An 18,750-nucleotide genomic window follows, 5' to 3' on the forward strand; every position below is an offset into this window, starting at 1 on the left:
TATAGTTGTCAAAAGTCTACATGGGTTTAAAAAGCAATTAGAAAAAGTCATGGAAGAAAAATCTATTAAGGGTTATTAAACACAGAGAGGCAGCTCTTGTAACAAGTCATTATGGAACTGCAAGTTGCTCAAAGGCAAGAAAATGTACAACAAAGAAATATCACTGTATGATTTTTCATTCTGTACATTTTTCCCATGGCATCCATAAACAGCCACTGTTGGAGAAATGACATAGAGCTAGATGGGTCTTTGGTGAGACTCTTTCTTATGTCCTTATGTAGGGTAAAAGTAGAAAGTAGATGTTTGCTAAAATTTGCATCTGATGTATCTGTACAATTTAATCAATTTCAACAGCATTTGGTCTGAAAAATTATATCACTAATGTGAAAAAAAAAAAGATATTTTTTGCTTAACTACAGCCAGTAGAAACTTTCCAGCCATAACTAGTAGCAGTTCCCTTCCTCATCACAAAGAATGATGGGCAAATGAAGGCTCTAAGGCTACTTAATTGTGAAGAATCAATTAGATAAATGTGTACTCATTTTGATTTGCTGGGTTTTATTTATTTAATTATTTTTTTAAAGTTATACAGCTGCAGACATTATGGAAGCTATGAGTATTTATATCTCAACTGTATGTGGGCAACACTAAGAAATATTAGTTCAATAAGCATAATGATAGCTGTACTCAAATCAAAATGAAGCAGTTAAAAAAAGAAAAACCTCTTATTTATTTCCTTAATAGATATTTCTATGGTACTCATCATGGCAGAGAGTGCTGAACACTTTGAGGAAGATTAAATTATTTGTAATTATACCACAAGTGGAAGGTTTTAACCAACAGAGGGGAGATAAATAATCGTTCTCGACAATATGACTGTTTTTTTTTTTTTTTTTTAAGAATGCTGTGAACTTCCCCCAGAACTTTTCATCCAGGCTTTCAAGGTACTTTACAAACAGTGATGAAGTTTAGCCTTATAACACCTGTGAAAAATAAGCATTGCTATTCCCACTGCACCAATAAGGAAAACAAGACATAGGGAAAGAACATATAGAAATCATTATACTTTTGTATTTCACGGGAATTCAAAAAGTGGAACTCTATAGATGAAAACTGTGGCAGAATGCACCATACAATTTTCATTGTAGACTCACTTACCCAATATTCTCCCTGAGCTATGGATGAACACCCTGAGGTATACTATTCTCTCAAAGTATATTTAAATTCAGTTCTTTTCCCCTTAAGACAATGACAGCAATTATAATAATAACAATTTTAAATGTTTGCATATATAATATGTGAAATATACATTTGTAACACATCTATGCATATATGTAGCTCTCCTTCCACTGGAAATAATCATTCTGGTACAATGGGAATGTTTGCAAGTACACTTTTCACATCTAGCACATATTTTCATTTTTATTTCCCTCCTTTCTCACAGCTTTTTCTGCCTCAAAGATCCCCCCTGGCAATTTGAACCTGTCCTCAACTCCTCAGTTGCTAAAATCCCAGACGCTTTCTCCGTGGCAGCTTGTCATTAAGATGCCAGCTTTAACACTCTTTCATTTAGAAAAATCAGCCCCTTGGCCCCACAATCAGCTCTGTATGTACTGACCCTCTCAGAGATCTGTCCACTCCAATGCAATTTCAACATCTGTCCTTAAAAGTGAAATGTCGAACAGTTCCTGATTCAGCTTTTATATTGAAAAAAAGAGCTAAAGGAAGCTGTAAGATCTGCAAGTTACCACTTGCCATGGTAGATAGCAAAGAACATGTTTAATGCTGATTTTTTTTTCTCTGTTACCCTCTTAGACCTCACCTGCCTCACCCGTTCTCTTCTTCACCTGTCTTCTTTCTGTGCAGCCACACTATTCTTTAGCGGAAGATGTATAACAAGTTCTCCCATCAAGAGTTTGTTACGTTAATTGGTGCCATCCATGACTTAGAGCCCACAGTATATTTTTTCAATGAAATAATTAAAGTGGTTTACAGGCAGCAATATGCATCTTGATATATGAATCTCATCCAGAGCTTAAATGCCTTTTTTCATTCCTTCTTGCCTGCTAATGTCCCTCTGATTCTGCAAGATGAGAAAAGCAGCTAGTGGTTGCTGAAAGCAGTGTTTTGGATAAGGACAGGCACCCCAAGGGCCCGCGTGAAGCTTGTGGCTGGACAAGGAGCAAGTGCTGTCATCAGGGCCCCCTGAAATGACCCTGCAAGATTTGTTTTATAGGAAAGAAGAAAATCTTGTCTTCTAGCTCTCTCTATTTCAGTCTAGTTATGAAAGACATTTTGCATTTGTCTCCAATTTCTATGGAAAATCTTATTCTTCAGCTTTTACTAAAAACACTGCAACTAGGGCTACTTAATTCCTCAGGAAATGACAGAGAATTTGATAGACCTTACCACACAACGGCTCCTGAAGCAGCTGGAAAATGAATGACTGTGTTAGGTTATATGACTGTGGGCAGGTTATAGCACTCAAATGAGTCTCCAGCTCTGAATTGCCCCTCTGCCCTGGCACAATTGGCTTATTTGTGGAGTTTTTTAATGGAGTGATAAACTTTCCCACCTACCTTCTGCAGCGCCAGTACTGTGTTAGGATTGCAGCACTTGTACCAAATGGATTTTAAAATAGAAGCAAATGGTGTGACTCCTATCCCTGCTGCAATGCACACACTCACTCTGTAGTGAAAAACATCTGTGGTTGCAGATCCATATGGTCCATCCACAGCCAGTCTACAGCAAGGAAACATTTAGTCAGGGGTCAGCAAAGTATAAAGTGACAGAAAAGTTAAAATGTGTTGGGCTACGTGTTTTCAAAATTGAGCTTCTGTTAAAATAAAAGAGGAATGATGTGCCTAAGTTGGCATGTGAATAACCCATACAAACACATTTAATTTTCATTGGGTGTCATTTAATAGCAAAGCAACTGTTTTTTTCTGAGATGAGAGAACAAGAGCACCCATGTGGGTTTGGGGCCTGGCCATCTATTTAAGCATGCAATTGCAATTTTCTGGCTTTCTGAAATGTGATTAGTCATATAATTGCATGTCCAAATTTAGCTGAGGAATTTGCATATTTAATTATGAATTACTGAAAAGCATCCTGTTTTAGAGCTTTATTTTCTGTATTGTATATATCAACGTAAAGACAAACTGATTATATTAATCATTTTGAAAAGTTCTCCTTATGTATTAAAGTAATAAAAGAGAAAACAAAAAGAGGTCATCATATGCAAGGAAAATAATATTTTCTCGGCTCTTTCAGAACAACTAATATTTCAGAAATTCATTTTTGGCAATAATACTGTACTTAGTATCTGACATAGAGGTGAAATTTGCAAGGAGAAACACTTATTTATATTGCTAGCCACTATAATCAATGCTGCTGATGTTGTAACATTCATTTTGATCAACATTAGAGATGAAAAAGATTATTAAATAATCTGATTATTTCCTCTAGAAACATGAAATGTAAATACACACTGTGCTTTGGAGTGCTCTGTCTAGTCTGTCTTTAAATAATGTAAGTGCTCTAGAAGATTGTTTCACAATCTAACACCAAGTCTTCAGGAAAATGTCCTTTTCTCCTTCTTTCAGATTTTCTGATGTTTTGTGCTCTTTCTTGCATAAATCATCTTAAAAGTTCAGTTTCAACAGTATGAACAAATATGCAGACATGGGGACAATTAAGTGTTTTAACAGGAAAGGAAAGTAGGATCACCAAGCAACAGTACACATCAATTTAGGGACACAACGGATCTGAAACCTGATTGTTGTTTTCCTGAAATGTACTTGAAGTCCCAGCAAATGTTCCCCCTTTCATTCATACTTGTCACATGGCTTGTTTTAATTTCAGTATTCCAAATGCTCTGCAATTGCAGTAGCAAATGAAACAGCAACTCAGGGATAACTTTTGAAAATCTGGCCTCAGCTATAAACAAAATAAATTATTTTTAATATATGTCATTATTCAGATTACTGTCAAGCCCTGTGCTTTTTGAGCACTCAACATTTCTTGTAAAACAGGAATGATTTAGGTTATATATGCAAAATGTTCTACGTAGTTCAATGTAGGCTTGGTAGCAATTCTCATTATTGTTAGTAGATTGAGAAGAAATTGATCTGGAAGGAATTTCAAGAGATTATTTAATTTGTCAGTATGCTATAAACCAGAATTATATCTAAATCATTCCTTACAGGTATTTGTCTTGTCAGTATGTTCCTAAATCACCAGGTGACAGAGATCCCATCATTGGTTTGAATGCCTTGCTGTGCAGAAACTAGAGAGCTTAGCTTACAAAGATTTCCAAGAAGGCAGGGAAAGAGAAACTGAACTATACAACCCATTCATTTGAACCAGAGAGTATGCTGGAAGGTAGGAAGATAGTAAACAAAGTAACAAAAAATATATTTCATTTGTGTATGCCAAGAGAGGACTAGAAAATAAGGATATAGGCTGTTCCTATTACAAATATATTTTGGATACATGTATATTTTCTTTTAGTATTCCTTTATTAATTGCAGTATGCATGCTTTGTTTTTAGAACCTTACCTTATCATTCAGTTGCTAAATGTCTTTTGTCTTCTGCTTGGTTTCTGCAAAATGGTATTTTTGACTGTAGCTACCAGTTTGGTATTTATCTTTAGATATAGAAAAATGTAAAAAAGACTTGTTTTTTGCTTTATTGCTAGCTTAATTATTGAAATAATCTTTTTAATATATTTGAAGAAAGCAACTGGACTGTGGTATTAGGCAGCCTAACAAGATTATAAAGAAGAGGTTTTATATATGACAGTGCTGTTTATTTCAATGCTGTATTATGGCCAGCAACATTTGATAACATTTTTCTCTTTCCCCCTTACATTAGCTGTCAATCACTTTGGGCCATTTGTGCTCCAGTTCTGCTGAAATAGCATAATTCTCATTCCAGTTGCCTTTAACAAAGGCTCAACTTTCATTTCTAATTCTTATTAACTGATAATGCAAGGAACACGCTAGACTTTCTTCTCTGCCCCCACAGTCTTTTTGCCTCTGGAGCTTAATGGCATCCATAAGCTTTTTAGGGGAAAGCTCACTAGCATCCAAGTCCCACTAAATTATATAAATGTGGTTAAACAAGTGCCTTTTGCTGTTTAGTTTTACTGGAACCACCTCATCAAAAGCAATTTTCTTAGGGGGAGAAGTAGTCACTTCAGTGGCAGACCCTACACATTCCCCTGCAATTGAAATGATCCTCTGTTGTGCTGGGCTGTTTTCTGTGGTGAAAAACTCCACTATGGCTGTGAGTAGCTAAATGGTTTGAATCCATCACATGTAGAGCCAGATATTTAGCAGGTGTAAGTCAGGATGGCTCCATTAACTTCAGCAGATCCCTGCTGTTTGCAACAAAGAAGGATCAACATTTCGCTTGGATTAAGATGCCACATACAGAATATAAATATCAATAACTTTTATACATTAGGACAGGATTTGGGCATCAGAGACAGAGTTGAGAGAGACTGCTAGAAAGAAATAAGGTTCAGCCAGAGGTTTCTGCAGCCACCAAATATCTATGTAACCCAAAGAGGTAAACTTGACATGTGGATGACAGGAGCTGTGTGCCAGAACAGAAGCATCCAAGTAAAAATCTAGCAGATATCTTCTAAGGTTATTTTAATTTAGTTCACAAGTACCCCTCTATCAAAATGGATATCTACAGATATAGGTGGTGAAGATTTGGATGATAGCAATAATGATATAGATATCAATATGGACTTTCAATCTTGGATCATTCATCAGGTCTTCTTGATAGCTACTGGACTAAGCTCATGACTGTATTTATTTATTTATTTATTACCATAATGGCATATTTCTGGATCCAGAACTATGATCTAATACAGTGCCATAGGGAACATCCACAGAATTAATTGAAATTAAAAATGTTAAAATTTATTTTAAAATACAAAATTAATATTTTAAAATGTATTGTTTGATATTCAAACCTTGGTAACATCCACAACTCCTTGAAAGCTTTTTCCTCTGCTCCAAAGGCCTTGAAGAGGGCTGCAGTCCAGTCCCCAGCCACCCTGATGTGAACACTGAAGAAGTCTTCCTCAGGAGCTGAGGTGAGGGTGAAGGGGTGCCACTCCAGCGATGACACCGATGAGCACTGCAGAAAGATATACTGACCAGCTTCCATTTTAAAGCCATGCTTCTTCATGTGAAGCTCAAGGACTCCAGAAGAATGAGTCACCACCTGAACAATAATAAAAGGGAAGACTTTGTTTTCCTTGAGAAGAGTAATAGTTTGTTTCCATTAAGCTACAGCTGTAGATTTAATCATTTCTACTTGAGTTCAGCTACAAGTTAATAAAAATTTTTAAATGTCTTGAAGGCAATGGCCTAATCTCTGTGTTGTAGTGCTGCTGCTGCCCAATAACGTGCAAGCAGATGCAGTATGAAACATGCAGCAGCTTGCTTTGTGAGTCTAAGAGACAGATTAAAGGCTGTAACAAAGCAACATTTTGTCAACTTTCCATCTTAGTAGAGCCTACGCAGAAGTACTCCTTGACAGGCTAAAATAATTTTCCAATTTTACTCTCGTGTAATACAATTAACTTGTATGTATGGGTAGGATTATTGCTCGTTTGGCAAGAAGAATCAAGCCCAGTGGAGTTCAATCCTAAAATACTTTTATTAAGAGGTAATCTCAGTTAAGCAGACAGTTTTATATGTCACACATGGCATTCTGAGATGTTCAGATCACAACCACCCTATGAAATCAGAGGCATGACTTGTCCTGGATGCTTTCCCCCTTGCACAAGATAAGCCTGCTTCAGATCGCTGGCTTGATATGTGTGGACACAGCTGCTCCAACAGTCACATCCCTGATTCATTCTACCATGAATTAAAGGGGGCCTCAGCACACAAAGGCATTTAGAACTGGGATAAATTGTCACAGTTGTACTAGTTTTAATGATGCTTTGACTATTTATGCTGACAGATAATGTAACGCTTCATCTCCTTGGAAGACTCCAGATTTTAAAGAAAATACTGATTTGTGCTAAAGTCAAGAGCCTCTCTGCCATTTACTGCAGTGGAAGATGTGCTTCAGTTCACTGAAAAGAGATAGCCTTAGCACAGAGGTTTGTGATATACTACTGTAGCCTTATAAGTCTGGTATTTCATTAATCAGGCTTGGTCCCATATGGAATATTTTCATGGACTTGTTATTGGAATAAATGCAAAAAATGCTAAAATCAATACTTGGCTGAAACCATAGTAATGATGAAAGAGCTGCTGAAGCTGGAAGTAAAAAATAAGGTCATAATATAGAGAAGTTATCTATAAAAGATAAAAGAAGTCATTGGCATTATGTTCTTTTTACACAGACATGCATGCTACGTTACATACCTTAGTAATGACCACCTCCTGTTGAAATCTCCAGAATCTAACAATTCTTTCACAGATATACAACACCACAGGACTTAAAACCCACTTCCAAGCCTGCAGGAAGTTGCATATTAAAAAACAACATTTATTTCAACTTCTACAAAAATGTTTTGCATTTCTGGTTTAAATCAGCAGATACCCTAAAATGAAAGTGTTTGCTTTCTTTTCTGTGATTTTTCATTTGCCTTTCTCAAGAGAGTATTTCTGTTGCTACTGCAGCAATTCTGGCGTTCTCACAGAACAGACATATGGGACTCCATCATAGGCACACTCTAAAAGCAGTGCTAATATCTATCTGTGTTCTGGCCAAGAAGAGTCCTTTAAAATCCATTCCTACTAAAAGGCAAAAGGACTAATCTATTTAGGAAATATAGAGAAAGATTATTGGACCTGAAGAAGTATAGATGCATACATTGATACCCATTATAGCCTCACTGTTTTGTTGCTCCTCAAAGTCTGAAATATTTCAGAAGGGTCAGATAAGAGTACCTCTTATTGTCTGCTCTGTGTTTTCTGAAGCTGCATGAGAAAACAGTCAGTCCCAAATATGCAATTAGAGAAATAAAATGTATTTCCATTTAATCCATTAGTCATCTCTGTATCCATAAACATATTTTTTCTATCTAGGATACTAAGATGGTTGTACTTTAATTGTTGCAGAGGATTGCTGTACTTGTACTTGCTGATTGTACATCCTGATCACAAGAATGGCTATTGGCTATTCAAGGCTACTAGCTGATGATTTTACTGAATTTTACCATGACAGCCTAGATAATTAGATGTAATTGAATCTTCAGAATTAAATAAATAAATAAATAAATAAATAAATAAAATGTTTGTTTGTTTGTTTTAGGAGATACAGTTTTATTTCCAGTTCGGCTACATGCGTAACTCATGTTAGTGATCTGAGGACTCCACAGTCATATGGCTTTTAAAATTTCCAGAGTAACTTGCTAAAACATTGACTTTTCCACAAGCTGTGTAACGGGTTATAAAGAATCTTTTATGAGAAGTGAGCCATAAAATTATGTGGCTTCCTTAGAACATGCTTGGAGGATGGAGTAGCAATTTCCCAAGGTTAAGTCTTGAAAATTAATTAAATAAATAAACATTGCATGATTTAATAATGGTAAGAAACCATCATAAGCCTGAAGATTCTGAGTTAAAGCAGAAAGCCAACACATCCGTTGTCCCTAAATACTACAGGTGTCTCTGCACAGTGGGTAATCACACATGTCGTGAATATATTAGCATACATCAAGGCACAATAATGATGAGACCTGTTTTTCCTCCCTTCAATTTGTGCTACCTGTAAATAAAAGCACGTGACAGGAATGTTAAGGCTGCAGGCTCTCCCATGCGAGAGTTCAGCTGAGATATCAAATGTGCCATTCTCCCGTGCAATTGAGCATTCAATACAAAATATCTTGTGGCTGGTTTCCAACAACAGGGCATCCACCAGGAGGGATGGGCTGCTAAACAATACAGCTTCTGGCCAGAGATATGAGATATGGAGCAGGGTGGGATTGTTGAGAGAGGGACTCTACTGCCTTAGCCCCCCACAGGCGCCGTGGTGTGCACACTGGTACCATATTGCACAATCCCAGCTGTACCCAAGGCTGTCCCCCTCTGCTCAGCCACATCTGCCCCTGCCCTGCCAGTACTGCCATCATTTCTGAGCCTTTGGATGGATTTGAGCCCACTGCAATTCCTAGCATGGATCTCACCATAGCACACCACCCATCCAGCAAAGCACTGTTCTTACAGACAAATGTCATATGGTATCATCACAATTCACTTAAAGTAATGTAACTTTGCAAGTACAGCCTTGGGTATGCATGAGAGTGTGGCAAAGTGGGTTTAGCATGGAGAAGTAGAAGTTCTCTCCAGTAAGCTTTATGATAATGAATGTCAAAGCATGCTGTTGAAAGAAAGTTCTTGTCTGTATTCACAGTGCATAGCCATGTATTGATTTTTATGGTGACATGTAGCTGAAATTTTTAGAGAGGCATTCATTTTCTCATTAATATGCAGGTTGGGTTGTGGCTAACAATAGTTTAGTTTAAGAAAAATCTATGTCAGCCATTAAAAGAGCTGCAAGATACTGAATGCTAATTTTTCTCCTTTACTTTAAGATTTCCTTTCATATGTTTTCTCTTTCTGGAAGAAAGAACTAAAACTTGCATATGAGCAAGCTAAATCTTGAGCTGTAAATGTTAAATGATTTTGTTTAGATGCTAGACATCTGACACACTGTACAAGTCTGCTACTTAATTACCCCCTGTGGATTTGCAATCTTGTTGCAGCAAAACTACCCTTCCGTGGGACATTTTTCCTGTCTTTTGCCTTTCTCTTTCATAATTCATTGTTTCATTCTTCCCAACTTAAGACATCAAGGCTGGGCAACAGGAAGTATGTGCCTCAAAGCAAGGACATAATTTTATCTCTAACTTATTCTTCCTTGGTATTTAGACTATTCATATTAAAACACTACTAGTTAAAATAATAATAATATTAATTTGAATCTCTACCTCTCCTGTTCATTGTATTTTCTGCATCTCTACCCTTATAAGATTTTCACTTGGAGGCTATTTTTATGCAATAAACACATCAAGGATATTTGTGATGCTGAACGATAAAAACTAAATGTCCTAAAAAAAAAAAAAAAAAGTCCAATTCTGAAATCTATACCCTTCAAAGGGAATGTTGGCTAACTAGCTAATGTTGCAGAAATAATAATAATTATTAATAACACCTAATTTTTACACATCTTTATCTTTACCTATCTGTACAGATTGTATAGGAAGTATATAGGAAGTGGGGATCACTATCTTCTCTGTGCACATGGAGAGGTTGTGGAGCAGAAATATGCAATTACTCTCAAAACATGACACTAAATGCCAGTCTTTAGCATTGTACACTCCAGCCCCCCACTATCTAAAACACACAGCCTCTCAGGGAAGGACTTTAGGTTAAAAATAGAAGACAAACATCACTCTTACCACAGGTTTCTTGCCAGAAAACTGCGGCAAAGGGCACTGAGTGACTTTCTCCCATTCCAAGTAGTGATCTTTACAGTAAGTGACGTTATGAAGCAGCAGACTCTGGGATGTCTGACCTCGAATTAGCTGACTTAAAACAAAAATATTCATCAGTAATATGCTTCTTTGCAATGTTTCTGTAGGTTTTGTACTAGTACCTGAAAGCAGACATGAAGAAAACTGAAGTTCAAGAACTGGACGCTTTGTGTCTATTCTTTTCTCTTTACATTTCCTTTAAGTTTACCATGACTTTTTGACCAAGTGTGAGAAGTATGTTATAATATTGGTATACATCAGTGTCAATGAAGTGTGGAGAGTTCTTGCACAGAGAATGTACGTTTTACTTTCTGTGGCAAAATCAGAATGATTTCCAAGTTCTTTGGAGCAGACAGTTTGACCCCCTCTATATATGAGCATCTGGTATTGTTTAGAAAAACAATAAAATTTTATAGTGACAGACCTTCTCTTTCCTTTTCTGCTTTCTAAATGCATTTTTAAAAGCTGCAAATAAAGTTGGAGGACCGTAATTAGATGTGTGCTTTCTAAACATATTAAATTCTAGCTTCTTTACTTCAGAGAATGTTAATGATGTGAATTTTCCCAAACATATCAATCTTGACTGTTCAGTTTAAATAGGTTTCAGCTGGTGTTGATTATGGATAGAGAAGGAAGATTTTTATGAGAAACCCTGTGTGTTTCATATAGTTTCTCTGAATTTTCCTGTATTTACTTTGACTCTACAAGTCTAGCCTGTCCTGCTCACTTGTCTTACAAAAGGCAAGGAGACAAGAAGTGTTGCCTTCTTTTACATAGCAGTGTCATCATCTGCCACCTGTTCAAATGGAAGGACAGAAAAGAAAGTAGGCTCAAGTGAGCAGTTGCTTTTGTGCAGTCAGCTGGTAAGGAGGAAGAGATATGAAGTGGATGAATTTATCTTGATTGGATGACTTGAGTCTTGACTTTTGACTCAACTTTTCATAAATCAAGTGGTGTTAGAGATGTATTTGGGCAGCAGGAGGTGCTCTGTTGCAGTGCACTCCTCAGTTGGTGCAAGCATCAGATTCATCTAATACTGTTAGCAGAGCTGCTAAACGAGTGTCCCCTTTTCAGGGAAATCTATTTCTGGGAAATGTCAATCAGCTGGCTAGGTAGAGGGAGCATACAAAACCAAAGAGTTCTGAAGGGTCCATTGTAGTTGTTTGAAATTGGATTCTTAAAGATTTAAAGGTGAGAACTGGGGGGTGTTTTTTAATCAGGCCAGTATATAGTTTACAGCATGTATTTGCATCCATGATCTGAAACTTGGGACTAATTAATTAGGCTAATTTCAGGAACCCTCAAGGCCAAACTAAGTGTGGCCTTCACACTTCACAGTCATGAGGAAATCACAAGGAAAAGTAGCAAGGTGGGAAAAGTAACAGACCTCAAAGCACTGAACCAGTCTGTTACCTGTCCCATGGTGACTCCATGTACCTCGTGGAAGTAGACATGCACAGACTGGGTGGGGGCTAACAAATTCCTGTGTGTCAAAGAGTGATGATCTGCATGCGCTTTGGAGTTGGGCAATACCACCTGAATGTTTTATGAAATGGACATAAAAGCATATTGTCATCACACCAGGTGACACTGCCCTTAGATCTGAAAAGCATTACAACAGCTCATGTGTACACTAGGCAGTCAGCAGGAAAAAATCTATAGAACAAAGCACTTTTTGTTGAAGGCCTGTACATGTCTTAGCATTACCAAAGACTTTGGACTAGGTCTAGTTCTGTCACATGAACAGATCATTTCTTAGTGCTTGGACCCCAGAGACAAGCCTGTTGGTATAGTTTCATCCCCAAACACTCCACACTTTACAGTCTGAGGTTGTGCAATAATGTGAAACAAAAAATAGTAGTGAGAAAGAACATGAGATTTTCCTCAAAACTGCACTCCCTATCTGAATTACAAGAATGTAGATGCACTGCTGGAGATTCATAATAATGCTATTACAGAGAAATAAAAAAGGGAAATGAGGGGAAGTGCACAAGGGAGAGGAAGGGTAAGATGTCAGTGGAACTGGAAACAGAAGATGAAAATGTTTTAATTACCAGTCTTCTTGCTCTCACACTGTACACGTGATTTATCAACCCCTGAGTTTCCGGGGGAGGCTCTCCCAACATGCTGTTCCTCAGCATGAGAACCAGGAGCCCTGTACCAGCAGGATGGACCTCCCTCCCATGCTGAGTGGGAGACCACCAGTGACCCGGCAGTCATTTCTCTCCATAAAAGCCACCTGACTGGGCTAGTTCTAACCTTGAGTTGCTTAAGACTGGAGAACGACCGTGGTTCATAGTGTAGTGCCTACTGCTACTGCAGCGATGAAATTTGGGATTCCTTCTGCCACAGTGAAAGAGGGGCAGAATCACTTTATATTTATGGATGCAAAAGAGATTGTTGTGCACAGGAACATTCACCTCTGAGCAGCTGAAGTGCTGAAAGCCTGGCAAGTTTGTACAAACTCTCTTGAAAGTGCCTCTCAAGAGCTATGAGCATGAGGACTATTCCTTATTAATTTGAGCCCATGAAGGCCCCAATTCTCAGGGATAAAAGTTCATTCAGGCTGATGCGTTGATAAGCTGCAGGTCATAAGAAAGGTAGATGCCAGAAGAGTGTTTGACCGAATTAAAACACAGAAAAGTCCTCAGAAAAGTGGTGTGTTTTAATTTCAAATTGTTTTCATTTTGCAATCTGTCTCCAAGCAAAGATCCCATCAGTTTGTTAATAGAAAAGCGCATAATGAAAGATTAGAATTATGTTTCATCTCAAACTGTGTACACATACCCCATGTTCATGCAGATACTTACCCCATACCATGGATTATTAAACCAATATAGAAAACCACAAAGAGGTGGTGGGTATACCAGAACACCTCATAGCACGATCTTCTGATGAGCTCTGTGGATGAAGTCACGATCAAAACAAGAGCCACAGTTATCACAACTCCAGTTACTCCAGCTATGGTGGTCAGCACCTCTCCTATTGTGTTCTAGAATGAGCATATATTATTACTATTACTATTGTTGGTGTTGGTACTACTATTTTCACTATTAATATTGTTACTGAGGTTACTATTACATATGAAATCAAATTCTACAATATATTTTCAGCATATGAAAAAAAAAAACAACACCACAACAACATAAAAAGATACACAGGTAAGGCAAACTTCAATTTCACTGTAGAAGAACATGGAAAAACATCCCCCTGTTCTATTTCTGCTTGGGTTTATCCCAAGCAGATGTGTAAATGTTTGCTTCCACTTATTTGTTTCAAGAATTAAAAGGAGGAAATTAAGCAGTCTCATTTGTACTTTTATCTATTTATCTTATGCAAAAGTGTCTCAGAAAAAAAAAAAAAAAAAAAAAAAAAAAGGAAACAGATTAGAGAAAAGAGAAGATTAAGCCTAGAGATGTAATAACCAAAACAACACTACAAACTGTCCTATTCATGTGAGGGTGATAAAGTGAGGTGCTAAGACACCTGCAAAGTGTGGGGCTTTCTGTGGTTCTTTTTATCTCAGTCTGTAAGTTTTTAGCAGCCCTGAAATGGTGCATAAAAATGGCATGCTCTCATTTGCTTAAGCAGCATATCTCATTTACTTGTTCCTTACATTTACCTGTACAGTCATTGGATAATATTAACTTTTTTTGAAATACATGTTTATGCCTATATGTATATTCACATTTTTTTTTTGCTTGTCAGCACTGAAACATTAATATTCTGGGCTACATCAGGTTCCTTTTTTGTTCATGACTCACAGACATCAGCACAAGTCTGTTACATCTGTCTAAACCCCCCAAAATAAACTGAAGTGAGAATGAAGATGTATTTTGAACACAACAGTCAGATGCTGATCTCAGAAAGTGCAAATCATGAAGAACAGCAGTAAAAATCTCACACACAAGATGAGACTCAAGCTAAATATGCCAGCAGAGTGTAAATTAAGTCTCTACTTGGCCTGCAAAGCATATATATATATCTGTTTTTCTGGGACTGATGTGAAAGAATGAGGGAATTGAGCATGCCTACTGGATTGTGAGTTGGTTCTACAGCTTAATATCCTAAGAAAAAAAAATAACACATATTGTGCTTCAAAGTGCACTCATCTGATATGGAAATACTAGAGGTGATAAAATTCCACAATGTCATTTTTACAGTCACTTTTTACAGTAAAATCATTCTTTCAAATGTTCACACTTGACAGCACACAGCACATTTTCAAATTGGTGACTGTGAAGAGTGTATTCAGATTCTTCTACATGTTAACAGGATTGATCTAGGTGATATTTTGAACATTTCCACTACAGTGGCTAGTTGAATGTTGAGATGAAACAAGGAAAAATGTCAAAGACACTTAGTACATCACTACTGGAGGGTTAAAATGGAACAGAAAAAGAAACCTGAATTGTTGTTCTCAGAACTTTCTTCTCTGAAGTTAGAAGAAATCTTTTCTTTGCTTTCCTTCATAATTTATTAATTCCGAGTATAGGTACTAAGACAGAGGTGTGAGATAAAAGAAATATAAACATTAGAGGTTAGAGTATAATCTAGGCTGTAAATTAGAAAGTAATTGTGGAGTCTATTGCTATGAAAAATCTGGGAAAGAATCTCAGAAAATTCTAGCTTTCCCTCTCAAGGGTACTTAGGACCTTAATGTTAATTAGAAGCCTACCTATCAATAATATTACCATGGGAAGACTTAGTGAAGGAAAAAATGTGTACTAGAAGGCAGTAGGTTGCCATTCAGTACTGTGAGCTCTCCTATGTTTTACATTTCAAGTGTAAGTGGTGAGAACGGGCACCAAGTATTTAAGAAACTAGGCAGCTTTGTCCTTGCTCACCGTTCTGCTTTGGCTATTTTCTCAGCACTAACATCAAGACATCATACTCTTGAGACTGTTGATTTGTTTCCTTTTCTTCAAACTTAAGAACTGTTTGTTTGTTTGTTTAGAAAGATGTAGAAGTCACATTATCTAAACTGGAGAAAAAAACAGGACAAAATGCCTTGTAACTGAAAAGCACTATGAAATCCTTTGATGGTTGTCCAGCCATCATCTCACTTTGTTTCTGATTGAAAGGCCCCCAATCCAGGATGTTCAAACAGCCTTCACTATATGCTAGATATGCATGAATTTCCTCAAGAGCAGAAGCAATACATATGGGATTCTTGGCAGGACATACAGCATACAGCAATGTACACAAGGAAACAGATAGCATCTGATGTACAGTATAATGGAATAAGGAAAAGAGCAGAGCAACTTTTGCATGTTTTACACTCATGCACTGCAGAAAGACTGCGTTCCTCTTTACCTCATGAGTCTTTTAAGAAAGATCTCCACCCATGTTGAGAGCAAACACACCCATTTATTTGCAGTCTTGCACACACTGTCCCTAGCTTCCCAGTGCACGGGATATAGTGCTTCCCATAGACAACAAGCCTCTGGATGTTGCTTATTATTTTCCCTGGGCAGCCACACTCTACACGTAATGGGGTAGAACCAACCCCCAGACTGGGAAGATAACACATGGGGAGAGGCAAGTAACAACAATGAAAGAAGTGTTATGTACTATTGGTGTTATTTCCTTTGTTTTTTACTTCTTTTTCTAGAAGGAAGAAGAAAGAAAAAGAGAAAGAGAAGTTGTGTTAGCTCTATATATTTATAGTTTACTTTAGTTTTTTAAATTCCTTGCAGGTTTGTTTCATTGTCTACTATTCATGACACTCCTTACCCTCCCTCTCAGCAATCTCCTGACAAACTAATTAAAATACTATAGACATTTCTTTGAGCTTAGTAACCTGAAAATTGCAGCTCTGAGTAAGTGTTTTCAGCTGAAATTGAGGTTAACCTCTGGCAGCACCTTCTCGCTCTGGTTAAAAGGCTTTGAAATATAGTTTTCCCGACAATAGAATCCACAGAGGAAATTTTTTTCATGAGGAAAACCAAAAAGTGGCAGCTTACCATTTCATAGGTTCTGATTGGGTTCAAGTAGCTTTCATTTGGGCTTTTGCCAAGGCCAGAAAGTTTTTTCTGTAACTCCCCTGCTTCCTCTGACTGGCTGTTATGATACCGCTCAATGTTGATCAAGTGGGCAACAATATGGATGGCTACATTAGGGAAGAATGGGGCAAAATTAGACACGCTTGCGTGTGTCCGCTGCACCAGAAGGAGCTTCATTAAGCACACTCCAGGCTATTTGAAAAGCCTGTGCACAGATCGAGAGCATTGCATAGAATAAACTGAAAATTTGATCTTATATATGTTTCATAAGTTGCAACTGCTTCAAACCCGAGAGGAGAAGTTCCATGGTCATCTCCCATGTTTACAGTCAAGTGCCCTGCAGGCTTTGGTGTCATTGAAGATGAACCTCTTGAGAGATGAGATAAAGGCAGTTGCCTCTCTTTTTAAAGAGTACAAAACAAACTAATTAAAACACTTTTTTTTTTTTTTTAATTTATAGACTTAAAATTTATAGACTTTAATTTTTTTTTTAATTTGTAGACTAAGAAGTGTCAAGGTCTAACTTTGGTTCACAAGACTCTACCTTGTCCATTTTAGGCACAGACTATGTTGCAGCTTGAAATAAGAAGATTTAAGAGATACATTCAAAATCTACCCTTATCAACAAGCCAAGCAGATATAATATCACATTATGCTGGTGGAGCCTGGGAAACCCACAGGAACTATGATTTTAAGGAAGAGGTCTGAATCACAGGATTAGCTCTGATTTGCCCTGAGGATAATATATCACCTCTACTTCTGGCCTGCTCCCAAAAGGGATAGCAAATGGCCAGTTTAGAAAAATGTCTGAGTGAAGTAAGAACTCTCTCATAATCCTTTTCCTGAGTAGGAAGATGATAATTTCAAAAGAGGAAAAAAAAAAACTTTGTTTTATTATTGGCTAACATAGATAAAGTCATAATCATGCTAGGTGTAGGGTTTCACAGTTTTTAGTATGAGAGATTCTCAAATCCATTACAGGAAAGTTGTAATTAAGTCAAAGTATTAAATGCTGAAGGATGAAAAAAACAATGAAAAACAATTATGTGTTTACAGTAGAGCTATTAGGATACACTATTTCTAGATTTTATAATTAGCTTCCCATCACCATCCCTCCTTCACTGTTTACCTTTTACTGTCCCTGACCATCAAAAAAAACTACCTAAAAAACAGTATTTGCAGCAAAACAAATACGATCTGTTTCCCTGAACAATATTCTCTTAAAATAGTATTTTTTTTCTTTTTTTTTTCCTTTCCCTTTCCCTTTCCCTTTCCCTTTCCCTTTCCCTTTCCCTTTCCCTTTCCCTTTCCCTTTCCCTTTCCCTTTCCCTTTCCCTTTCCCTTTCCCTTTCCCTTTCCCTTTCCCTTTCCCTTTCCCTTTCCCTTTCCCTTTCCCTTTCCTTTTCCCTTTCCCTTTCCCTTTTTTGTTCTTTCCCCCTTTTTAATCGTTACTCCTTGCACAAAAGTAATACCTTACTGCACTAGTCATTGTGTAATTATAGCTGTAAACAGGGTTTAATGCATAAGGACTTTTGTATTGCAATTCTTTTAGATGCCTATTCACTTAATGAGCTCTCTCACTCCCTATGCAGCTCCTACACAACATGTGGAAAGTGCTACAGGCATGGGAATACAAGTTAAGGCAGGATGCTGGCCATGGAAGTGCTTGAAGCATCTAGTGCAAAAAGGTGGAATATTGCACTCTGCCTCCCAACACCATCTGTCCAGGCTGGAGAGAGGTTATTTACACTCTGTTCTGATGGGATCCACTAAAGCACTGGTTGCTCCAAACACACTCTGATTGACTGTCAGGTTGTCATGCAAAAGGTTGTGTCATACAAAATGAATGTTAGTTTAAGTGAAAGACCTGCTTTTAAATCCTTCCTATATGTAACTAAGAGTAGGAACTTAAACCAAAGCACCTAGTCACCAGGTTCACTGGTTATTCTCTTGTGAGCCATTTCTGAAGAAACCCTTAATAAAAATAATCACTTATTTATTGTCATCCCAAATGAATATCCTGAGCATCCACAATACAACATCAAGCCCCCATTTTTTTCTGAATCTTTGTTCCAATGAATAATGAATTCACACAAACTAGAATAGCTTCAGCAGTGTGTAGACTGAATCCGAAAAGGTGTAAACTGCACAGATATAAAATGAGACTGGAAATTAGAAGACAAGTTCAAGCCATCACAGGAATGAAACTCTAAAATAACCTTTCAATA

General features: G+C 37.3%; 1 protein-coding gene across 1 annotated transcript in view; it reads right to left on the reverse strand.

The window, feature by feature from the left end:
* The window catches only part of NOX3 (NADPH oxidase 3), a 52,179-nt gene that overhangs the window by 16,025 nt on the left and 17,404 nt on the right, over window positions 1-18,750 (reverse strand). Inside the window, exons 5-10 of the mRNA XM_072035104.1 lie at window positions 16,484-16,629; window positions 13,328-13,509; window positions 10,443-10,572; window positions 7,402-7,494; window positions 5,991-6,244; window positions 2,580-2,742 (exon numbers count right to left, since the gene is read on the reverse strand). Coding sequence (XP_071891205.1) covers window positions 2,580-2,742; window positions 5,991-6,244; window positions 7,402-7,494; window positions 10,443-10,572; window positions 13,328-13,509; window positions 16,484-16,629 — 968 coding nt within the window. The remainder of the gene's footprint in view (window positions 1-2,579; window positions 2,743-5,990; window positions 6,245-7,401; window positions 7,495-10,442; window positions 10,573-13,327; window positions 13,510-16,483; window positions 16,630-18,750) is intronic.

This window comes from Anas platyrhynchos, chromosome 3, assembly GCF_047663525.1.
Source record: "Anas platyrhynchos isolate ZD024472 breed Pekin duck chromosome 3, IASCAAS_PekinDuck_T2T, whole genome shotgun sequence".
NCBI lineage: Eukaryota > Metazoa > Chordata > Aves > Anseriformes > Anatidae > Anas > Anas platyrhynchos.